This window comes from Typopeltis vanoorti, chromosome 4 (genome assembly GCF_054136105.1).
Source record: "Typopeltis vanoorti isolate ZY-2024b chromosome 4, IOZ_Tvanoo_1.0, whole genome shotgun sequence".
NCBI lineage: Eukaryota > Metazoa > Arthropoda > Arachnida > Uropygi > Thelyphonidae > Typopeltis > Typopeltis vanoorti.
Genome location: NC_143552.1, coordinates 52,086,139 through 52,113,054, shown reverse-complemented (window position 1 = coordinate 52,113,054; position 26,916 = coordinate 52,086,139). Strand labels below are relative to the sequence as shown.

General features: G+C 34.4%; 1 protein-coding gene across 3 annotated transcripts in view; it reads left to right on the top strand.

Annotated features, from left to right (window-relative positions):
• The window catches only part of LOC150107299 (fibroblast growth factor receptor 1-like), a 334,528-nt gene that overhangs the window by 261,500 nt on the left and 46,112 nt on the right, over positions 1 to 26,916 (top strand). For all 3 annotated transcript variants that reach the window (XM_090391806.1, XM_090391807.1, XM_090391804.1), the window contains 2 exons: positions 5,484 to 5,599; positions 16,513 to 16,623. In XM_090391806.1, the coding sequence (XP_090247932.1) occupies positions 5,484 to 5,599; positions 16,513 to 16,623 (227 nt within the window). The remainder of the gene's footprint in view (positions 1 to 5,483; positions 5,600 to 16,512; positions 16,624 to 26,916) is intronic.

The window sequence follows — 26,916 nt, the reverse complement described above, 5'->3', positions numbered from 1 at the left end:
TAAAAATTTTGATTCTGAACTCTGAAATTCTGAACTGATTTACAAATTCTTGTAAAATTCTTGATTCCTCTTCTCAGTGTTGGAATAGAAGTTGTATGTTGTGTCTTAGCATTTAATTAATCCAGTTTTTGCATGAGGTGGTGGTTTGAGGCATACCTCTAGGAGCATGTCTAGAAATGGTAGGGATCTTATGTTAGAGTTCAGGAGAAAGGCTATTCAGATAGCTTGTGAATTCTTTAAGTTGTTCTGATGTATTTATTTGTTCAAGTTCAACAATCACATAATGCAACCAAATTTTGGATTTATGATGGATTGTTTTCCGTATCCCTCCCCCTTCCCCCAAACAAGTCAATAAATTATAATAAATGACACTCCCTTGAGGTGTCATATATTATTATTACATGACTCCTCCAGGGAGTCCAAAGACTCATGGGGGGGGGGCACCTGCTCTATAACTCTGTCTCCACCACTAAATCCACAAACTACAATGAAACTGCAACTTCATCAACACCCAGCACCACTTGTATTTTCACAGACAATCACAAACATCCATGCCCACAGCAGGATTCAAACCCGCAGCCTTTTGGCTGGAGAGTGGATGAGCTAACTAATTGTCTAGAAGCAGAGACAGAGATATTTCAATGTAAGACCCTGTTTTTTGTTTATAGTATTTTTCTCAAAACTGTTTTTTTATGCAATGTTTGAACAGTCAGATGGTATCCATTGGAAATCGATTTTGAAGCAGTTTTAAAGGGACATTTGTAAACAAATTTGCAATGTCTAGACTTGTTACATTTTCCAATAGTTATATCCAGTTCTTTCTTTCTTTCTATGAAATGTGAGCTATTTTAATAAAATACAGTCCCCCCCCCATCACATGCAGTGCTAATAAGTATAATAGATATTTAGAGAGATTAGAGATAGCTCTAATCTCTGTCTCCAAATATCTCTCTGCCATCTATGATAAGTCTTTGGTACTCCATGAGTTCTTGAAACTAATGAGTGTTTGAAAATGAGTAATTTTTTGGTGTCCAGTTGATGAGACTTTGGATCAAATTATTGGTCTTGTTGATCTGAGTCTGGTAAGCCATAGGTGTACTGTCATTTAGTAAGTTATTTAATTTATTATTATTATTATTACCTAAGACCCCATGGAGTCAGAGACTCATCTGGGAGTTCATTTTATTATACGCATAGCTCATCATGCCGTGCTTTAAACACACTCAAATTTTCTGCAGACACCACACTCTCAGGCAAGGCATTCCAATCACTCAGAACTCTGCATGAAAAAAACCTGCTTCTCACTCCCTTGCTCACACCTTCTTTATACAGTTTCCAGGGATGACCTCTGGTTCTCCCCTGATCTCCCACTATTTTCTGTAGAAACTCTCCAGCATTGATCCTATAGCAACTCCTGTATTTTTCAGCATTCATGATTATTGTGGAATTCTGTGCTTGATGTTGCAAAGCAATTTCTGGCATGCTGTTAAACTTCATTTTGCAATATTTCTGGGTGGCTATTTTGCTCATAAAAATATAGCTACTGTTTGAATGCTTTGTTAACAGGCAGTCTATCAGTGCTGTTCTATAGTAGCTCCATTAGAAGCACTGATGTCAGTTTATAATGTTGTGTAAACATGCTGAACTCAGTCTTGGATAAATTAAAGTCTAGTGCAGAAATGTGTGTTCTCTAAGAAGGGTAGCAGCTTCCATCCATTATTTATGCCATTGAAAATGAAACTAGCATTTTAGCCTATAAACTTAGTTATAAGTTCTTAAGGTTAAAATACCCCTGTATCAACTGCTCTTGTAACTTTATTATATTTAATAAACTACACTTGCTGTGATAAGTCAGTTGGTAAAAGTCAGATACTTATTTACCACAAAAGTTGTGGATCTCACATACGGCATTTGTAAAAAGAAGCTATACAAGCTCTGAACAAGCTTGTGTATATCTTTTAAATATCATTAACACTGTCCTTTAAGAAATACTTCTATAAAGGAGCATGTTGTTAAAGCTTCTATTTTAACAACAGAGAGCTTCCATTTAACACAATATAACAGCTTGTATAATGAAGTTCATTGTTAAAGCTTCTGTACCTTCTGCGATGAGTCTTTTGACTCCTTGGAGGTCTAAATAATAATAATAGTAGTAGCTTCTTTACTGGTTTCTATAAAGTATCTCGCATCAGCCAGTTATTCCTACATACAAGTCCTTACTAATTTTTCAAATCTTAACCACATTTGAAGAAATGCAAGCTGGTTTGTATTTTTTTGCTTTCATTTTAACACTACAATTAAGCAACAGCACATCATTCCCATTTTATACTCTCAAGGGAGTTGACCAATTGCAAAATGTCAAGCACTATTAGTTTCTTAGAACATACCCTTAAAACATTTGAAATCTTTTTCAGTCTCATAGCCTTGGTGACATTCAGATTACTTAATATTCCAAATACATCCATTTCTGTTTTTTAGTAATACAACCTGTTCCACTGGAATGAAGTAACCAATAATGAACTTTAGACACTACTGTGGCATCTGCGCACATCACATGACTGCCTACATTTTCCATCCTGAAAGGGCATTCTTCAATAATCAGTCCTCCTCTTTACTGGCCACCTAATAGGAGTTCTCTGAGATTTCTTCTTGTATTATGATTTCCTCTTTTTATCTTGCACCTTATAATCCTCATACAACTGCTGTCAATTATTTTATTATGCTTCTTTCATTATTTCATCTTAATTCGTAGTTCTAGTTTGATTCACCTGGTGAATAAAATTATTATTACCATATCTCTTTACCTTTCTTTTTTTTTCTTTTCTATCATTCACAGCATAGTTAGTCTAGCATCCTATTATCATTAAAAATCTTTCTTCTTAAAAATTTAACCTACTTGTTCTCTTTCCCCATTAAAGAGCACATGATCACACCCATCTGTGAGATAGATATATGGCATCCCATTCAGAATGGCAGGTCCTCATGTTATGACCAAATCAAACTCATGCTGATGTGCCACTGATCACCTGCTCTCCGAGGTAAGGTAATTATCTCAAAAACATTCCAGGAAGTCAATTTTCTTATTTGGGGATGTCTGTTATTACAGGCCACCATTAGTGTTGATGATAGCTAATTACAAGGTAGAAAGCAAACAGTGGATTGATTCAAAAAAGCAAGAGCCGTGTAATGTTATACATTGTTTGCGTTCTACCTTGTAACTAACTCTCATCACCACTGAGAATGGCCTGTGTAATGTTCAGGCTGAAATATATGGCTTTAAATAAATAGTATTCCTTATTCCCTGTGTTTTTCATGTTAATTAAAAAGAACCCTCTCATGAACAAGTATCTCTTAAAGAACTCTACAGAACTTTAGTGGTGAGCTATACCATGCCTTAGGCACCAGATTTGTATGTGTGCACACCTGTCACTTGAAAACTTCAGATGGAATGATGAAATTCATTTAATGTAGAAGAAATGCAGAGCAAGAGACTATCCTTGGATGATGTATAAGGAAGGGAGGATGAGTATATGTGTCTGCTTGAGAGGGGCATTGCATTCTGCACCATGGAGTTCTTGATGAGTGAATTGTATTATCAGCAATTGATAAGTGCACATATACAAGAGTGGTCTGAAAGGTTCTCTGCCTCGACCATAGATGGCAACACTATTGGCAAGTTTTTTTTTTAAATTGGTACATCTGTCATAAGCATCCATGTGAAATTGCAAGTCATTCTATCAAGTAGTTTGTTTTATACAGCTGTCTGAAACAAAAGTGTTGTCTTTATCCCTTGAAATGGATAAAATTGAGTATCGTGTGGTTATAAAATTCTTTGTAAAAGATGGTTTAATGCCAAAAGAAATTCATTCAAAGTTCATAAAAGTTTATGGGCACGCTTCTCCTTCATTTTTGACAATTAGGAAATGGGCTGCTGAGTTTAAATGAAGATGATCCACGTGAAGGACGTCCAAAAAGTGTAACAACGCCAGAAATCATTGATCAAGTGCACGATATGGTATTAGATGACTAGCAAGTCAAAGTGCTTGAAAATGCTAAGACTATAGGCATTTCAAAAGAACATGCAATTCTTAATGTAAAAAGAATACATTTTGCATGACTAATTGCAAATGAAAAAAGCTTTGTGCAAGATAGGTGCTGCGCTTGCTCACAGCAGATCAAAAATGCACTCGCATGAAAATCTCTGAACAGTGCTTGGAGCATTTTAACAAGACTAAAACTGATTTTGTTCATATATTTATTACTATAGATGAGACTTGGATTCACCATTACACACATTACACATCAGATTACAAACAGTAGTCAAAACAGTGGACAGAAGCCAGTTGTTCAGCACCAAAGAAGGCAGAGTCTGTTCCATCAGAGTCGTCAATTAAAAAAATTAACTGTTACTATACATCCGTTATGGTATATCTTAAACTCTAACTACATGGGTAGTCTGAAAAGTTCTCAGCCTAACAATGAAAAAAATGAATTTATAATTTCAAAATTATTTTTATTTTGCAACATAATATCCCTTAAGTTTAATACATTTATTCTAGTGATGCTCCAGCTCCATTATCCTGTTCCTGTAGTGATTCTCAGTAAGATCTGTAAAATACCCCTCTTGATTTGAAAATGTCATGTCATCGGTGTTTTGGGATGCAAAAGGCATTTTGTTTATTAATTATCTTGAAAAGGGTAAAACAATAATCATTATTCCAATCTTTTAACCAAACTAGACGAAAAAGTTTGTGAGAAAGGTTCCGGTTTGCAGAAGAAAAAAATCATCTTTCATCAGGACAATGCACGTGCCCACAAAGGTGTTTTGGCAATGGGAAAATTAAGAGATCTGCACTATTAATTGTTGGAACAACCATGCTATTCCCAGATTTGGCTTCCTCTGACTTCTGCCTCTTTCCAAAACTAAAAACTCTTCCTCGCTGGTCAGCGTTTTTCTTCAAATCAAGAGGGGTATTTTGCAGATCTTACTGAGAATCACTACAGGAACGGGATAATGGAGCTGGAGCATCACTAGAATAAATGTATTAAACTTAAGGGATATTATGTTGCAAAATAAAAATAATTTTGAAATTATAAATTCACTTTTTCATTGTTAGGCTGAGAACTTTTCAGACTACCCATGTAGTTAGAGTTTAAGATATACCATAACGGATGTATAGTAACAGTTAATTTTTTTTAATTGACGACATGTCTTCTAGGATGAGTTTTTGAGCTTCATGAAGGGCAATGTTCATACTAATTTGTCTCAAATTTTTTTAATAATTTCTTTATACTTTTTTACAGCAGTAACATTTTTAAAATCTTATGTTATATTACCTTAAATTGCTTCTTTTTTATGTATACAAACATTGCATGTTCAGGTAATTTATTCAAATTTAAAACTGAAATCTAATTTCAGATGACCATATTACAATTTTAAAAAATTAATTTTGTATCGTTTTGCATTTTTGAAATTCTTTTAGATTAGTGTTAGGGAAACCCTTAGGGGAAGGAGCATTTGGTCAGGTTGTTAAAGCAGAAGCTTTTGGATTAAATGGTAAAGAAGGTGCATCAACGGTAGCTGTAAAAATGCTAAAAGGTTTGTTTTCTTTTAAAATTTCTCATTGTTGTTGACTTCTTAAATGGTTTATGATTGCATCTGCACAGAAGATATAACTGTTACATTAGTTTATGTTAAGGATTCTATGCATTATTTTTAATGAAGTAATTATCATTAGTTTACAATGCTGTAGAACTTTGCAGAATTCCTCTTAAAAGGCAACTGGTAATGTAGCAATAAACTTTATCACAAAAAACGTTTTACTCCTAAATGTCAACAATGTTTTAAATATTAACAAATTATATTAGCATATCATTGCAAATATCCTGTAAGATCAGTGATTTTGGTTTGCTTATTGAGTGTTTCTTAGATTAATTAGTGTTTCTTTAGTATATTATTGTATTAGTGCAGTTAGTAACATAATTGTAGAAATGTCATTAGTTTTTAATAGTCTTAAGAAAATTAGTGCAGAAAATTTGTTACAACAGGGTAGGGTATTGTCTAAAGCACAAGTTAAAGTAGTTCCTACTGAGGAGAACCATTTGTCCTGATGTACAGAAACATTCAGCAGTGATGATGATAATCTGACACTGAAAATATCCCAATTAAAAGAAATTATTATAAAATCAACCAGAGAATTGGAAGAAGGGGAAGGAAAGCACTGAATTTGGTAATAATAACAAGGTAATAAAAAAACAGAAAAGTAAAAAACATGATAGTTGTTGTTGAAACTAATGATTTAAATAACTAAAAATATAGTGTGAGAGAGGTTAGATGTTGCTCCTGCCCACAATATGAAAGATCTGTTGGAAGAAGTGAGAGAATAAAAATTGTAGGTTTGCTACCGAGATACGACACCATCAAGAGAAGGAGGGCTATAAATAGTAAATGATTCAATGTGCATGCTATGTAGGAGAAGGATGTGAGTTTTTTTTTTTAGATGTGTAGAGTGTGTTTAATGGAAGAAAAAACTTGTATAAGAGGGACAGCCTGCACTTAAGTAGATTTGACATCAGAAGCCACTGGAAAAATTACTGATTGGGATGAGACCTGATGCAGGGAGTCAGGGAAATTAGATCATCATGGGAGAAATGGCAAAAATATGTGCAATTTAAGCTATGGTATGCAAATTCATGATAAAGAATGGCATTGAACATGATTATTCATCTGGCAAAGAGGTGGAAATGTTTTCAGACTATTTGGGTGTATCTGAGAAGGGAAAAGAGAAAGTTATACAAGGCCAAGCAGATTGCATATCTAAATATAAGAAGAGGCCAAGTGGTAATTCGTTATGTCTATACACAAATGCCACAAGCATCAGAAACAAAAGGATTAAGTTTGTCGCTTTATTGAATATGATGGGGCCTAAGATTGTTGGCATTAGAAGTTTTTAGAAGTGACAGAAGAGATAGAAGAGAGGGGGGATTATCACTAATGATATCAAATGACTTGAGTCCATTTATGGTCTAAATCAGTGGTTTTTAGCCTTTTCGAAGTCATGGAACACTTTTGATTATAAGAAAAATTTGGGGAACACCAAAAGCATTAGGGTCATAAAACTAACAATAAAAATATGCATAGACTTGCCTTTTAAAAAATGGAACTTATTTTAATGCGATACTTGAGCTTTGTCAGCTTTTGCAGATTTCAGCAATATCAGGTCTCATATATGATATAGCTACCCTCATCTCTTTGTCTATATTAGTAAGTCTTTCACATTGGTTAATATTGAGAAACCAAGCTCACAAATATGATATTGAAAACTGTAACAAACTTTTCAGTGCCCTTGTGGAGAAAGTTGGGTATTCGGCTTGGACAAAAATCCATTATTCCTCAAGAGTTATTTCAGATACTTTTATTTTTAGAGTACGATTCGTTGGCAAGGTAACTAATTGTTCCTCTTCTTGTAATGAAAATTCACAACTCGATGTATTAACTGTGCCAAATGGATTTCATATCCAGTCATAATTGTGTGTATTTAAGGAAGGAAAGTAACTTGAAATCTTTCCTTCCAATATTGTTAATTGTTCTGTTATAACAGAAATAATTCCCTCGACATTTTTATTATGGAGTGAAGGAAACGTATCTACTGTATTTTTTTCTGATATGTAGTTTTTCCAAAGAGATACTTTTTTCTGAAAAGCTGACAATTTGTCAGTGGATGTCAAAATATTTTCATTTTTCCCTTGGCTACTTGCATTAATGCTATTTAAGTCATTAAAAATATTGGCTAAATATCATTTTGAAGCCGTTTCATAAAAGCACATGTATCTTCATTTTGAAAAAAGGCCAATAATTCATTCTTCAGTTCTAAAATTCGGAATAGCACTTTACCCCTGGATAACCATCTTATTTCAGTATGCAAAAGCAAAGATTCATACTTGGCTTCTATATATGCAAAGTTTTTTTTAAAAAAAGGATGCTTTTGAAGGTCTTGACTTTGTCATTTACCACTTTTAGGACTTGGTCTAGTACAGGTTTCAATATTGCCAGTAATGATTTTGAAACTAGGGATTCTCTGCGCAAAAATTTAAAAATAATAAATGTTTAATAATGAATTTATCCATTGTGTGCTACTACGATGTTAAGACAACCCACAAACCAAATATACACATTATGCGATATTACTATGTTAGACAACACACATCACTGAATGACTGTAAAAGAGACTCTCCTTCCTTTCCCTCTTGCAAAGACATGACCTATAAACGATATTCTATTGGTTTAGAAGTCAATGCACATAGCAGTCTTCAGTTGTTATGATCAGAGTAGCCAATTACTCAGAACTGCATCATGTGACATCTTTCACTAGCGGATCACTTGTAACCCAGTTTGCGGAACACAAGTGTTCCAGGGAACACTGGTTAAGAACCACTGGTCTAAATGGATTGAAGCAATAATGGTAATAATATCCCATATAGTAGTGAGTCTGAGACTATCTGGTATGAAGCGGAAGCTAACAGGATGAAGTATATGGGGGTGTTTCTACAGACCTTGTGGTTCAGTTGCAGGGGAACAATGAAATGCATTGCAAAATTATCTTGATGTGTACTAAACAAGTAATCATTATGAGTGACTTGAATTATCCAAAAATTGACTGGGTAGAAGAGAAATCTCATGATGATAATGAAGCATAATTTGAGTTCTCGTGAGACAACTTTCTTAAGCAGCATGTGAAAGAAGGAACTTGAGGTCAAAGAGGGTTATATTTGTTCATAGCATTAGAAAAGGGGGGGGGGGGGTCTCTGTTAAATGCATGACTATTTAACCACCAGTTCATGACAGTGATCATGCTATACTTTCCAGGAAAGTAGCTAATTATATTGATGTTACATGATGAACTATAAAGCTGGAAAATATAACCACCTTAGGAGAATACTATCTTTGGCCTCATGGTTTCCAGTTACTGAATAGGACAGATATTAGAATTGCAAGTGAATCTTTGAAAAATTGCTTAAATGAGGCAATATTTGAATGTATTCCCTAAAGTTAGAAGAAAAAATAGGATGGGAATGAAATAGATATGCAACAATTATTAAGTAAGAAATCCATAAGAAGATTATGTGAAAGGAATATTGTGAGAACAGGGGTAAGAGGATTATGAAATAATAATTATGAAATAGTCACTGAGTTCACGTCATGTTGTTATACCACCTACATTCAACTGCTATGATGAAATACTGCTGCTTACTATCTGTACACTATATATACTGCTTCTTACTATCTGTGTGTGTGTGTGTGTGTGTGTGTATATATATATATATATATATATATATATATATATATATATATATATATGCATTCAGGAACATTGACTCGGTTGTTTTGATACATTATTATAAAGAGATTTAATGACTAAAATCGAGAATAATTGTAAGGCTTTAATGATATAAAACACTACTAGTTTTGGCTTTTGACAGCCTTCTTCAGTCTATCAAAAGCCAAAACTAATTTTGTCTTCTAAAAATAGAAAACAGCAATAAAAACACTGAAGTTTAAAACTGAGAAGCACAGGAAAATTGCAGTACTAATTCACATGAAAAAAAACCCGTTGTATTTACATTTAAGTTGTTCTTTCAAATGTGGCATTGTTTGTCGAGTGCATCCCTGCAGACTCTCGTGAACGCCAGTACTGAACAACAGCAGAGTGACTATCAGGGATGTAGTAGCTCAAATTGTTATTTAAATGTTCACAAATATTTTCCTCCACAAAAACTTGGAACTATTTCTACCTTCGGACATAGAGCACGCTCTCTTCTGAATGATCCAGATGAACTTCAAAAAGAAATTAATTACCTCTCACATGTCTTTAGACAAAATGGATATTCTGATAAAACTATTAAAAAAATTCTTCTAAATCCTCCTAGCTACCGCACTGAAGAAATAACCAACTTTAAGGGTAACATCTCCATTCCATACATCAGTTCAGTTTCCAAAACAATTAGTTAAAGTTCTTAAGCAGTACAACATCAGGATCTTATTCACTACACTTCAAAAATCTGCTCGCTAGTAAGCCATCCAAAGCCTCATCATCATAATCTGAAATATCCTGGCATATATAAGATATGGTGCGATTGTAATATCCCTTATTTTGGTCAAACAAATAAATCTATTGAATTACGTATGGAGGAACACAAGAGAGAATCTCTTACAAAAGAACACATGCCAGTGCCTTGTCTAGTCATGTTCTTTTCTCGAAAAATCCTGATGATGAACACCAGGGTCATTCAGTCTGCTGGGATAGACCTGAAAACATCTTTCATTGCATGATGAGTTTGAAAGAAAAATTATGGAGTTCAGAGAAATCATCCTTAATCGTGAACATTTAAATAACAATTTGAGCTACAACATCCCTGATAGCCACTCTGCTGTTGTTCAGTACTGGCATTCACGAAAGTCTGCAGACACGCACTCAACAAACAATGCCACGTTTGAAAGAACAACTTAAATGTAAATACAATGTTTTTTTTTCATGTCAATTATGTACTGCAATTTTCCTGTGCTTCTCAGTTTTAAACTTCAGTGTTTTTATTGCTGTTTCCTATTTTTAGAAGACACCTAAAGAAGGCTGTCAAAAGCCGAAACTAGTAGTATTTTATATTATTAAAGCAATTTAATTGCTTTAATGATAAACTGAGAAAAATTATAATTATTCTTGGTTTTAGTCATTAAATCTCTTTATAATGTATCAAAACAACCGAGTCAATGTTCCTGAATGCATTTATAGCCTACATGACGAGGCATCTCTTAATCGTGAACATTTAAATAACAATTTGAGCTACAACATCCCTGATAGCCACTCTGCTGTTGTTCAGTACTGGCATTCACGAAAGTCTGCAGACACGCACTCAACAAACAATGCCACGTTTGAAAGAACAACTTAAATGTAAATACAATGTTTTTTTTTCATGTCAATTATGTACTGCAATTTTCCTGTGCTTCTCAGTTTTAAACTTCAGTGTTTTTATTGCTGTTTCCTATTTTTAGAAGACACCTAAAGAAGGCTGTCAAAAGCCGAAACTAGTAGTGTTTTATATTATTAAAGCAATTTAATTGCTTTAATGATAAACCGAGAAAAATTATAATTATTCTTGGTTTTAGTCATTAAATCTCTTTATAATGTATCAAAACAACCGAGTCAATGTTCCTGAATGCATTTATAGCCTACATGACGAGGCATCTCTAAATAATATAAAAAGAAGCTTTAAAAAAACACTGAATGTTAACAGGTTAGTATTCTTAAAATGTTGTAAATTTCATGCAGTTCCCAATTTCATCTGTTTTAAGGAGAATATAACAACAGTACGTGCCAAAAAAATCTATCGGAAGACAAAGTTAGATTTAGTCAGCGAAAGAATTTCTGATATGAAACGTACTCTGGCTTTTTTGTTCAACGATAAAAGATCTTTAGCTTAAAAGCTTGAAGAAGTTCTGGATAATGATAGTTTGCATGAATTTTTTATGAATAGTGAAGCTTAAGCAACACAGATACAATGTAATAACAAGATTAACCTTATTGGAAAATTTGAGAATCTTAAGAGGATGCAGAATACACTTGATTTTACAAAGCCCACATCAATCCTGACAAACTTGTAATAAACAAGTCCTCTTACATTCTTACAGCAGCCGAAAAAGGCATTCTCTGCAAAGGTCTTAATTTCATTCCACCAAAATTTATTCCTAAGGAATCTCTCCTTACTAAAATAGAAAAGGCTACTTCACTCCTACCTACTCAAATGGCTAAACTTCTACATATTGAATCCATTTTCATTATTAATAATGCGAAACCTCCTACAGATAACATTTCTTAGCTGAATGACAGGCTATAAAAAATCTGAAAAACAATAGGAATATAATAATATTACCGGTAGATAAAGGAAATGCTAGAATAGTCCTCAATTCTGAAGAATACCATAATAAGATGCTTCAGTTACTTGAAAATAATACTTATTCAATACTACAGGAAGATCCAACACTGGGAACTACAAAACCGCACAAACAATTTATTGAAAACAACAACTGAACTATCTTGCAATATTTGGCTTTCTCTATGCTCTCTTCATCCACTTATCCCACGTATTTATGGAGTTCCAAAAATCCACAAGGAAAACATCTCTCTTCGTCCAATCGTGGAAGGTATCGATTCTCCAAGCTTTCTAAATATCTTGCTAAATACCTCAAGTGTTTTTCTAATAAGTCTTCATCCTTCTTCAACAATACCATGGACTTTATATCACACATTAAAGGTATAACTATCAATGAGAATGACATAATAGCAAGTTTTGACATAGTTTCCTTATTTACAAAATGTCCCTACAGAAGAAGTGCTAATATTACTAAAGAACAAATTACCAAAAAAACGTTTGCTTTACTGACCCATTGCATTGTCTGGTTACTTCCAATATCAAGACACCATCTATAAACAGAACCAAGGTCTAGCGATGGGCAATCCTTTATCTCCTATTCTTGCGAACATTTACTCGTTTAAACCAAAACTTTGGAAACACTATGTAGATGACATTTTTATTATTTGGAGTCATGGCCACAACTCTCTCATGGATTTTCTTAATCATCTCAATAATCAGCATCCTAATATAAAATTCACAGTCGAACTTCAATATGACAATTCCCTACCATTCCTCAATATAAAACTTTCACACTGCTCTGTAAAATTTAGAATCTCAATGTATAGAAAACCTATGCAAACTAATAGATATTTTCAGTCAGTCCCATCATTTTCCTCCACAAAAACGTGGAACTATTTCTACCTTGGGACATAGAGCACGCTCTCTTCTGAATGACCCAGATGAACTTCAAAAAGAAATTAATTACCTCTGACATGTCTTTAGACAAAATGGATATTCTGATAAAACCATTAAAAATTTCTTCTAAATCCTCCTAGCCACCGCACTGAAGAAATAACCAACTTTAAGGGTAACATCTCCATCCCATACATCAATTCAGTTTCCAAAAAATTAGCTAAAGTTCTTAAGAAGTACAACATCAGGACCTTATTCACTACACTTTCAAAAATCCGCTCATAGTAAGCCATCCAAAGCCTCATCATCATAATCTGATATATCCTGGCATATGTAAGATATGGTGTGATTGTAATATCCCTTATTTTGGTCAAACAAATAAATCTATTGAATTACGTATGGAGGAACACAAGAGAGACATCTCTTACAAAAGAACACATGCCAGTGCCTTGTCTAGTCATGTTCTTTTCTTGAACAATCCTGATGATGAACACCAGGGTCATTCAGTCTGCTGGGATAGATCCGAAAACATCTTTCGTTGTCATGATGAGTTTGAAAGAAAAATTGTGGAGTCCAGAGAAATCATCCTTAATCGTGAACATTTAAATAACCATTTGAGCTACAACATCCCTGATAGTCACTCTGCTGTTGTTCAGTACTGGTGTTCATGAGAGTCTGCAGGCATGCACTCAACAAACAATGCCATGTTTGAAAGAACAACTTAAATGTAAATAGAATGTTTTTTTTTTGTGTCAATTATGTACTGCAATTTTCCTGTGCTTCTCAGCTTTAAACTTCAGTGTTTTTTATTGCTGTTTCCTATTTTTAGAAGAAGGCTGTCAAAAGCCAAAACCTAGTAGTGTTTTATATCATTAAAACCTTACAATTATTCTCTGTTTTAGTCATTAAATCTCTTTATAATATAGCACATATATATATATATATATATATATATATATATATATATGGGAATAAATTTTTAACTTGGGTATATTGTATATTAGGATAACCAAGCAATTTTATATGCTTGGTTATTTTAGCACCTAATCCCAAGTATGCAAACAATTAAGTTTGCGCCTGAAACAAAGTTCAAGTCTAAAGATGGTACAACACCAGGGCAACTCATTGTAAAGGTGGGTAAAGCTTTGATCACTATTCTTAGTATTTTCCCATAATGTAAAGCACATCTCACTTTAGACTTGAACTTTGTTTCAGGCGCAAACTTAATTGTTTGCATACTTGGGATTAGGTGCTAAAATAACCAAGCATATAAAATTGCTTGGTTATCCTAATATACAATATACCCAAGTTAAAAATTTATTCCCATCAATATCTCCTCCAGAGATTTTTATTAAAACTTAATACACCTTGTTGCAACTTATATAGGTAAAGTTGATAAGGCTTTGTATTACTAAAACCTTGGTATTTAGGGTCTAGCTACTCACTGAGGAGACCTCAAAAAAGGTTGAAACCGATCTGGGTAGTGACCCCACCCATAATGCATTGCAGTATACATCTTCTAGTGAGATGTGCTTTACATTATGGGAAAATACTAAGAATAGTGATCAAAGCTTTACCCACCTTTACAATGAGTTGCCCTGGTGTTGTACCATCTTTAGACTTGAACTTTGTTTCAGGCGCAAACTTAATTGTTTGCATACTTGGGATTAGGTGCTAAAATAACCAAGCATATAAAATTGCTTGGTTATCCTAATATATATATATATATATATATATATATATATATTTTATCCTATAACATCCATTCAGAAGTTTATAGCCCTCTATCATATCACCTCCCTGTCTCCTGTTAACCAGAATCTGTAATCCACATACTTGCAATCTGTCCTCATAATCTGGATATAATTTTTGTAACTCTTTGTAAAGAGGCAAAATGACTTCCTTACACTTACATGTCAAGGTTTGCTTCAACGTCACAATTCATTTCTGAGTTTTATTTGCAATTTCTGCTGTGAACTTCAAATTCCTCTCTACCATTATTGCTGGCCTGGTTGGCTGAGTGGTTAGCATATCTGCTCTCCTGCCATGGGAATGGATGTTTGTGATTGTCTGTGAAAATATTAGTGGCATTGGTGTAGATGTTACTGTGTACTGTAGTTGGTGGAGACAGAGAGCTGTAGAGTAGATGCCCTTCTCGATGAGTCTTTTGACTCCTTGAAGTTGTCACGTAATAATAGTAATTATCCCAAGATCCCTAGCCTCATCCGTTTCTTGTAGCATAACCTTGCTAATATAATATTCTGCTGGAAATCTAATTATGTCAAAGTGCATAACTCTACACACTAACATTAAACTGATAACCATTTTCATTTGCCCAAATTTCCAGCCTATTGAAATAATTTTGTATGTGCTGGATATCAGTAGCATCCCTGATTGTCCTACTTATCTTCGCATCATCGGTGAACAATTGCACATCTCCTGTTAGACCTTTCCTAATGTCATTAATGTATGGATTGAGCAATGGCCCAAGAACCCTGAAGTACACCACCTGTCACCTTAAATCTGGCAGATTCACAACCACTATATAGTGCTATCTGTCTGTCAACCATCCACTGATCCAAGTGAAGAGTTTACATTCCAATCCCATATTCTCCAGTTTATGCAAAATATGGTATCCTATGCCTTAGCAAAATCCAACATTATCATGGCGTATCCATTCCCTTTATCCAATTCAGCAATAATACTAATATTCCATTTTTTCTTAGGAACAATATTGTTTTTGTCATGTTTTATGTTCAACAACATTTTTGTTTATTAATATTTATTGTTTTTCAGTATCATTTTATGGTAAATTTGTATTTATGAAAATTTTTACCAAATTACCTGAAAAAGTCAGTAAATTTTCCATCCAAAATGATGATAATTCACAGGATTGATGTAACAGTGATGAACGACCAAATTAAGATTTAGATGATACCAGTGTGTAAGGTCGGATATGATCTAGATTATTAAGCACAGAACTGATCATCTGAATTTTGAGATGCCGAATAAACTTTGAAAGGGTACAAAAACAAGTAATAATAGCAATTATAATATTAATAATAGCAACTCTGGAATGTTGACTATGAGGATAAATTGAGAGCATGCACTCTGCAAGAGTTAGATAGATGGAGAAGTTTAAGATATTTAAGTTGGTGATAGGCTTTATTTTTTTTATTTGGGAGTGAGTAGTTTTCTTTTGCATAGAAAGTATATATGGCATTGCCTGAGCTATAGAGAGTGCATAAGGCAGTAAATGAGAATAAGGAGTATTAAAATAACTTTGTGTTGCCTAGAGCTGACTTCCTTCAATGTCTCCCTGACTACCTAAAGGTCTTGTAATAATGATCAAGTTTCGAACCTGACATTTCTTAGTTATGGTAAAAGAGACATAAAATTATGAAATGTTTTTTCCAAAAGGGGAAAACTCAGTAGAAAGATAGCTAGAAATAGTAAAAACTGATATCCACCCAACAGCTTTTCTTGCTTCACACCAAAATATCTTTAAAAAAAAAATAAAATAAATAAATATATTATTCCCTCCCTCCCTCTCAAAATTAGTAACAGCTTTACTAAGTGCATTCCAAACCCATATTAATTTTAACAAACATTGTGTGAATTGATGACAACACAAAGATTAAAATGCTTATAAGATCAGATGTTCTAATGAAACACTTTTACTCTCTCATTTAGATGGACATACTGACCAGGAAATGGCAGATCTTGTTAGTGAAATGGAAGTAATGAAGATGATTGGAAAACATATTAATATCATTAACTTACTTGGCTGCTGCGCAAAGGATGGCAAGTATTAACTGATTTTCTTTTTGCATTTCGATTGTTAATATGAAAACCATTTTTCCACAGTTTTTGTTATATCATAAAATAAATATATAAACATAATTTGATCTTCTAGTCTTGTGCAATAAATGGAAATTACTGAAATTATTAAAACACATGCATGCAGTTCAGTGTACAGTGAAACAAGCATATACAAATTGTAAATTCAGTGCAGTCAACACAACCAATCTGTTGTATCACCTGCTTAAAAGTTTTTTTTTTTTTTTTTTAAAATAATTAATATACAGTATATGTTGTTATTTTCCTTAAGTAATACTGTTATGAATAATAAATATATATGCCTTTCCACCAGAATTACTATGAGGGCGGGTTTCTGATGATTTGAATATTCCACATTTCACAAATAATACTATTGATCTTAATTATGTATTTTCAGACCTGGTTATATATTGTAGGAAAACATTTAGTGACACTACCAACAAAATAAGTTATATTTCAGACAGCATGCTTATGCACTATTCTAGTTCTAATACTTGCTAGATTCCTGTTTAGGGATGCCAATGTCTGTAGTAATTTCTTATAAAAAAGTGCAGTCATCACGTGAGCTTTTGTCAGAAACAGATGTCCAAAGAATAGTTTCTTTATATGGATATTAAACATAATCAAGTGTTAGATGCATCTCATATGATGCAATGGCAGTTATCAAAGATGACTATATTAATTTTGAACTGCATTAATAACCTATTAAGCAAAATCTGTTTACTGCTTTTAAATGGAAAGATTTTATAAACAAGTTACATAACTGGTTGCATTAATCAGTCCTTATTGTTAGTGTTTATTATTATATCACACCTCCAGGGAGGACATCTACTCTACAACTGTTCGTCTCACTACTCCACCAACCTTCATCATCTAACACCAACGCCATCTGCTGTCGACTTCCACAGACAATCACAAACATCCATGCCCATGGCAGGATTCGAACCTGCAGCCTTTTGGCTGGAGAGCGGATATACGCTAACCACTCAACCAACCAGGCCGGCCATTTTCATTAGTTTTCATTACTATCTTCATTTGGAAGGGCTTGTTATAATTACTGATAATTAATTTAAGAATAAAAGAGATCTGTTGAAAGTTATCACTTCCTCTCTCCAAGTTGAATAAACATTTAAAACTCTGGCTAATATGCATAAGATTCATAGCAGTCATGAACATTGTTTTGGTGTCTTGTGATTCCTGCAGTTTGCATTTATAAGTGTCCTTCAGTTTCACAAATATTGCTAAAGTTTAAGGGTTTAGAAGGGATTAAATTGTATAAAGTTGTTCTTTCAAAGGACAGTGTTTAAAAAAAAAAAAAAAAAGAACCATGGTAAAGTTTTATTTTTGCTCTTTATGCCTTGAAATTTTACAGAAGATGAATAGCAGTCTATAACAATGAAGCTGTGTTGGCTTTATACCACATGTAAAGTACTGATATTGCTACTTTCTCAGGTATCGCCATGAAATTACTCATTGTGTGAGGCCCTACTAAGCGTTATTCACACAATCTCTATTTTTCTTCAACTCATTCAACACCCTACAAACAAAACATCTATTTCTCACATTTTTGCTTACCACTCCTACATAATTTCCAGGGAGAATCTATCACTTCCTGCCATGTAATGAAAAGTCTTCTGTGTCAATCCTATAAAAACTCGTATGTTTCTATCATATCCCTCTCTTTTCTGCCTATCAATAAGCCTTTATAACCCATGGACTTTCAGTCTATCCTCATAGGGGAATTCTTAGTCACTCACTTCTCGATCCTCCTCTCCACCATCTTCTCATTCCTCAAAATTTCCAGGCAACCAAATATGAGTACATTAATCCAGATGTTGCTTTATTAGTCTTAAAAATAAAGAGGAATAATAACCTCTTTATCCCTGTTTGTCAGCATGTTCTTCCACATTCAAATAACATGTTGAGCAGCTCTAGACACCTTTGTAATATGCCCTCTAAAATTCAACTCCTTGTCCACAATAACTTCCAGATCTCTGGCCTCATCAATATCCCAAAGTCTGTTTCCATCACTGGAGTATGCAGCTGGTGATCTCTTCAACTCAACGCACATGCATGCCCTTAGACTTGGTCACCATTATCGTTTGCCCATATTTCATTATCTCTGTATCATTTTCATTAATAATCACTCTTTCCTGTCTGACTTTTATGGATTGATCTGTAATTTGCAACTATTGCCAGGATCCTCCTTTATGCAGTGGAACTATTTTTGCTTTCTCCCTGCCTCCCACCCCACCCCCAATTTCTTGGCTCTTTCCCAGAGCTATGACTTAAACAGCTTTGACCGAGGAACTGCTAGTTCCTTTGCACATTTTCTTAATATAATGGCTGATCTAGTCCTATGGCTGTATTGACTGATCTGAGAATAGAGGTAGATTGGATGTGCTTATAGGATTGCTGAACTTTAATCCTTGTCATATCTGGCATGGGAATATCTCCTCTTGTATGGTATACTCTTGCAAAAATAATCAGTAAACCAGTTATTTTGTTTGCTTCTGTTACTTCCCATCATCACTGCACATGAAGGGCATCTTCCATAGTTCTTTTTCCTTTAACTTGTCTCATTAAAAAAAAAAACCTGAGAATTCTTTGACTGCCTAGCTAGCTTCCTCTCATAATCTTGCTTTTGCCTTCCTTACTAGTAATCCTTCTTGCACAATACTTGTACTGCTTGTGAGCTTGCTGATCACTTTTCTCTTTATATCTCCTCCATAATTATTTCTAATTCCTGCTTAATGATGTAATTCATCCATGTAACCCCTACCTGTAATAAATTTAGTTTAATCCTTTATCCAAGCGTGAGCAAACAAAGTTTGTGCCTGAAAATATCTTCAGGACTGAATATGATGTTGTACTACCTTACTGGGGTAAGGTAGTAACAACACCGGGCAACTTGTAGCAAAGGTGGACCAAGCTAACAACACTCCTATCCCAGTATCTCCCATAATACAAAACACATCTCCTTGCAGATATGTATAATGTTATGCATTAAGTGACTGCCACTACCCAGACTAGTTTCAACCTTTATTGAGGTCTCTTCAGTGGGAGCCAGGCCCAAAGGTGGAGATACCGGGCAAAAGCAATAGCGAAGTCATCTTTACCTTTAGGAATTGCCAAAAGGTGTGCCATCTTTTTTTTATTACTCTGGATTTAGAGAAAGATGTTGAAAGTTTATTTTTTCACTTGGTTAAACTATAATAAATTTAGTTTAATCCTTTATCCAAGTGTGAGCAAACAAAGTTTGCACCTGAAATTATCTTCAGGACTGAATATGGTGGTGTATTACCTTACTGGGGTAAGGTAGTACAACACTGGGAAACTTGTAGCAAAGGTGAACCAAGCTAACAACACACCTATCCCAGTATCTCCCATAATGCAAAACACATCCCCTTGCAGATATGTATAATATTATGCATTAAGGGATTGTTTTGCATTATGGGAGATACTGGGATAGGAGAGTTGTTAGCTTGGTCCACCTTTGCTATGAGTTGTCAGGTATTGTACTACCTTACCCCAGTAAGGTAGTACACCACCATATTCAGTCCTGAAGGTATTTTCAGGTGCAAACTTTGTTTGTTCACACTTGGATAAAGGATTAAACTAAATTTATTATAGTCTAACCAAGTGAAAAAATAAACTTTCAACATCTTTCTCTAAATCCAGAGTAATTTAATAAAAAAAAGGTGCCACACCTCTTGGCATCTCCTATAGGTAAAGATGACTTCGCTATTGCTTCTGCCTGGTATCTCCACCTCTGGGCCTGGCTCCCACTAAAGACCTCAATAAAGGTCGAAACTAGTCTGGGTAGTGACCAATCCCTTAATGCATAACATTATACATATCCGCAAGGAGATGTGTTTTGCATTATGGGAAATACTGGGATAGGAGTGTTGTTAGCTTGGTCCACCTTTGCTACAAGTTGCCCGGTGTTGTATTACCTTACCCCGGTAAGGTCGTACAACACCATATTCGGTCCTGAAGATATTTTCAGAAGAAAACTTTGTTTGCTCACACTTGGATAAAGGATTAAACTAAATTTATTATAGTCTAACCAAGTGGGGGGGGAAACCTTTTAACCCCTACCTGGTTTATTCTTCTCACTGAGGTTAAGTAAAGGCAGTTATCAAATACCTTCTCACTAACTCCTGTGCACTAGAGAAAGAGAGAGAGAAATTCCATTTCTTCTCTTCTGTGACCATTTCTCTTTCCAGTCTGCATCTCCATAATAACTACTTGACTGCACTCATTCTGCTAATTTGCTAAATGCATGCCATTGACATTCTCTCTCTCGTGCACATTCATGTATTCATTGGGCATCATCAGATGCTGTATGGTCATTCCATTCCCACCAATCCTTGTGAAATGGTCCTGTGGTATGCTTTTTCTGGAGGCTTCAACTCTGATCAGTAACTCCACACACATCATCCACCCATCTGATTGATTATCTTGCCCTTCCTCTTTTTCTAGAAATTTTACCTTGTGTTACTCTTTTGAGAAGTCCTTCCATCCATTTAATATGGCCAAAGTATTTCAGCTTTCTTCTATCAATATCTTTAAAGAGCTTTAAAGTTCTAGCACCATCCATTTAACTACCTTTCAGTATATGATATCCTCAACAGCTTTTGTAATACCACATCTCAAAAGCAGCTGTCCTTTCCCATCAGACTTCTTTAGGTTCCAAGTCTCACCTCCATAAATTGCTGTTGGAAAAACAGCTGCATCCAGAATCCTCAACTTTGTTCCTGTGGAGATATATCCGTTCTTCCAGATTTTGGATAAGTTTCTGACTAGTGTTTAACCATTCCTAATCCTCTTCTGATGTCTTCTGAACAGCATTTCTTCACATTAATAATAATGGATCCCAAGTACTCGAATTTGCTGACTACAATTCTTTCTCTGTTAAGGTACACTTTGTTTTTTCTCAGGAGCCTTCCTGTCTATATTTCAATTAAGAACTATAATCTTTATCTTGCTAGGATTGAGTTCAAGTCCACTGTTCTTACTGATCTCATTTTCTTTGTCTCATCTCATTGTCAAGGATTTGTCTTAATTCTTCCTTGTCATTACAAAGGAGTGCTGTATCATCCATGTACCTCAGATTATTGATCAGTCTGCCACTAATCTTAATTACTGTGTTAAGCTCATCCACTGCTCTACTCATGATGTCCTAATCAGAAAACTATGTATTTCACACTGTTGACCTCTATCTCACACCAGATAGCATCAAATGCAACGCACTATGCATTCTTCCCCCCCCCCCCATTCCGTTCTATTCTCACTTTGTATTCTCTATCCCACTCAATTTTCAATGCCTCAAGACTGCCTGCATGTGCATGTGTGCGTGCACGCACACACACACACACACACAGGTTCCCCCAATACTCTAGTTTCCCTGACACTACTTTTGAACTCTCCCTGAACAATACTTTCTCAAGACATCTAACTCCAAGTCTATTTAAATGCAAACCTTATGCAAACAAAAGGGGTTTAAAATATGAATAACTTTTTGATTATTAATTTTTTCATCTTTTTTTTTTTTTTCAGGATTCTAAGGAACATTTGGGAAATCAATCATGGAAAAGTTCACAACCCAACAACAAACCAAATGATGCAATTTTATTTTGAAAATCAGTATTCGATTTCAGCATTCTTCAGATCTGATGACTCCCAAATTCTTCCTGTGGGATTACCTGAAGGAAAAGGTGTATGTGAACCTATTGAACAGCTGAAGGAGTACATGTGCACAGAAATTAGGGCATTTCATCCAGCAACATTAACAGTTGCCATAGACCATGCCACAGAAAGGGCTCATCTTTGTGAAGCTGAAACTGGAAGGCGTTAATGTGATGTTGTTTTTCATAACTAATAAAAAAAAATCTCCAGGTTCTGTGTTTCATTATAACAAAAAATAATAAATAAAAAAGTTATTAAATATTTAAACTCCTTTATGACTTAAGGGCCATCTTGTATAAGTTCCTTTTACCCATTAAACTCACACATTTGACTTATTGGTTGCAATCAGGATCTTTTTTTCCCAACTTGCCTGTATCATACTGTGTCAGCAAACTCACAATCTTTACTCTGTCACTCTTCTCATTCACTTGTGCCAGCAGCAATTTCATATCTTTTTTATATAGCACATTTGTTTGCTTGCCAAATCATTTGCTAATCATTTCCTTCCAGATTTCCTCTCTGCATTCTAACAGCATCACTAACTTAATCTTTTCACCAGAGAAAATTTTATTACACCCAGTCACTCCTTTTATCATGGACTCTCCATTAAAATCTCTCTCCTTACATTTTCTCTTCTCTTGAACCTCTCTCCTTAAATTTCTCTGCTCTGCCACTTGCAAAGCATTTCCCAAGTTATTTTATCTCATATTTTATCCTGTCCACACAAGCAAGCAATTGCTTTCATTATCATCTCACCTGATACCATTTCTTTCATAGTATCACTCATACCTTGCTCCCCATCACTTACTTTCACCACCTCACTATCAACCACCATCTTGCTGACATTCTCACTCAATATTTTCCCCTTTTGTTGATTAATCCTTTACCATCTTATTTCTTACTCTCAGCATTTTTGGCACTGGTTCTCTAAAACATTCCCTGTATCCCCCCCTCCCTCTCTCCCTCCCTCCACAAATCTTTCACTCTTTGAAGTGAATATGTTTTGCACATGATACAATGAACAAATTGCATACTGAATTTGCCTATCATTGTTGTGGTACACATTGCTGCCATAACAAGCAGCATATATAATCAGTTACTAGACTTCTGATAGATATGTGTATTAGACAGTGTAATATTTAAGTAATGGCTTCACACATGTAAAAGAAAACTAAGTAGAATTTATTACTCCTATATATTTCATTCAATGTATTGTGACCTTCATTCAGGGAGAAGGCAGAAGAATTGGCTATATTTAAATTATGAACACAAGAATGACTCATACAGCATGTTTATATTTCCATAGCTGTACAAGTAGGAGGAAGAGTTCAAAAGATGTAAGTATAGTTATATGAGTAATTAAGAAAAGAAATAAAAAAAACCTTAATATGAAAGGCTGCAGATTCAACATGCTTGTCCCCCACGTATTTATGGCACTTCCTAAAGTGCACAAGTTTGGTAATCCATAGTTGATTTCACATGATCTTCTACTTATTTAGCAAAATATCTTTCAAGATTTCTATGAAACTTTACTGGGAAAATCACCTCTTTTATCAAAAATAGTTTCAACAAGGAAAAGGATCTTCAAGAGCCTGAAATTATGGTTTCTTTTATTGTAATTTTGTTTATAAATAGACCACTTCAAGAAACTCTACAATTTTTACAAGATTTCTCTGATGACATCATCAGGTTATTTAAGTGTACTATCAATTCTGGTTATTTTACTTGGTGTAATAAATTGTTTAAACAATTGAGAATACTGCGATATGTAGTTCACCTGCTTTAGCTCCATGATTACTTCATGGAGCATTAGAGGATCGGATTTCTAACACCATTTCTCCTCATACCTGGCTACATTTTATGGATGGTATCTTTGCAATCTGGTCTCACTCTGAAACAGAAATACTTCAATTGAATAAAATTAATCTTTATATACTTGCATTAAGTTCATTAATAAATGTTACTTTAACAATAGTCTACCCGTTTTGGATACTCTAATACATCATAACTCTACTGGTAATGTTGAATTTTCAGTTTACAGGAAGCCATCTTTTACAGGTCTACGTGTCCTTCGCCAAAAAAAAACATATGTATTCTGTGTTGTTTGAATCATTCTTGTGTTCATAATTTAAATATTGTAACCAATTCTTCTGCCTTCTCCCTGAATGAAGCTCATGATATATTGAGTGAAATATGTACAAGTAATAAATTCTACTTAGTTTTCTCTTACATGTGTGAAGCCGTTATTTTATGCCATAGGTATAGGGTGGCCCATAAGTCATGAAGGGGTTTAAAATGTGAATAACTTTTTGATTATGAAAAAAAATTCAGATTCTGTATTTCATATAACAAAAAAAGAATAAAAATAATAAAATTATTAAATGTTTAAATCCCTTCCTGACTTTATAGGCCTTCTTGTATAATAAGTAATATTATTTCTCCCTTACTATGTAAACAATATTTCATAAACAGTAAGCAAAGTCACTTAAAATGAATCCAGTATCATCGGAGCTGAAAGATACATCACATTAAAATGTGATGTATCTTTCAGCTCCAAATATCACTGCAATGCTCTGAAATGTCCTTTCATAAACTATTAAATTGGCATTATTTTTTTCAAAAGAGGAGTTGGTGAGATATCATAAATGGTTACATTAATCTTTATATACTTTGAAATCTGCATACATGCTTCAAATGTGTACTATTTGGAATGCTGTATCAATTGTTTGCAGAGGGAAAAATTATGAAAATTATCTTAAGGATTCACATTTCATTTGTAAATTTTGATATGTTCATCATATAAAAATGTTGATAAAACCTTCTGCGTTTATAAATTGTATGTATTTGTTGTGTCTGCATCCATTTTTGTGTAGACCATTTTTTGTTGAGGCTGGGACAATCTACTACCACTGCACAAACTTTTAATTTTCATTCCTATCATGTTTTGGTGACATAGTTGGGTATGACAAAATTTCAAAGATCTGATTGAAGAAGATCCCAATTGTATCATGTAGCCATTGTTCTTTTCTGTATATCAAAACTTATATTGGCCATCATGTTTATCACCAGCCTGGTTGAATGAAAATAGCATCTCTGTTTACCAACAAACTGAGGACACGAATAGTAATATGTGATTATTTGTAAATATATTAATTAGATTATTTTCATTGTCCACCATAAACCCACCAAAAGTTCATTGTTAAGTCTCTTGAGAAAGGTTTCCAGATTATCTGACTCATAGCTCTACAGTGATAATTAACGTTACTAATCGTGGTTCTTATTGGAGAATGTTAAACATGAATGGCATTACACATAATATAAAATCTAAAATAATGAATTAATGAATGAATTCTTCAATAGTAAGTCACATTACTAAACGTGGCTAAATCAGCTCATCAAAATCACTTGGTTTGCTGAAAAATACTTTAACAAGCAGAGACAAACAGGTTATTGTTCCACTGTATCAAGTGATAAGACCCCATCTAGACTACTGTGCCCAGATATGGGTTTCTTCTGGATGGGGAGGATCCAGAGATGAGTGACCAAGATGACAGCAGGTCTATGGAATGAACCTTATGAGAACAGGTTGAAGATTTGTGGGTTGCAGAAATTGGTTAAAATTGGAGGAAAAGGGGTGATATGATTGAAACATTCAAATTACTGAAGGGTTTCTATAAGATTAATTCAGAAGATATTTTTGAGAATAGGACTGGTGGTGGGAGGACTAGGGGCCATTACATGGAAGCTGAGCAAGAGTGTGGTTAGCAAGGGTGTTAGAGCTAGGTTTTTTACTTGGAGAGTGGTGAATGAGTGGAATAAGCTGCCAGAGTCTGTTGTGGGTACCATGACTGTAAATGAGTTCAAGGCGAAGTATGATAGATACTGTGTGAATGTTGAATAGTTGTTCTTGACATAATGTTAGGCCTCCCTCGATGAATCTATGAACTCCTTGGAGTTGTCCATAATAATAATAATGCACTCATAAGTCAACAACCTTTTTCTAGTGTTAGTGGGGGGGGGGGGGGAGAATTGACATAAAAGTGAGATAAGAACCATTTCCCATACGGTCTGGATGATCTGTTTTTCATACTACAATGTCCTTTTAATCAAGAAGTATATCCAAAAAGGTTTGGCACTGAAGACCCACATCAGCTGTATTTGTTTTCTCTCTGCTAATTTTTAGTCATTTGCTAGCTTTTGCACCTAAATTAAGCCTTGTTTTCAGGTGATTCTTTGTATTTTTCCCTCCCCATATATTGATGTCATTGTGCTCGAAATGATCTTAATTTCAATATAATTTAGAGCATATGGCACGAAGAAACAGTCAATTCAAATTTAGTTGTTCTCTCACTCTCTGATAATGGTGTGTGTGTTGCTGTAGTTATTTACAGCTGAAGAAACTAAGGCCACAAGGCTAGTGCATTCTCTCACTCTTTCATGTATTCTCTGGCTAATTTGCCTGTTTTGCAGGATAAAAAACCCAAGTTAGTGGGATGAAAATCTCTGTCACCTCCATATGAGTCCCAAAAAACTCACCTTCAATTGGAAAACCCTTATACTGGGCTT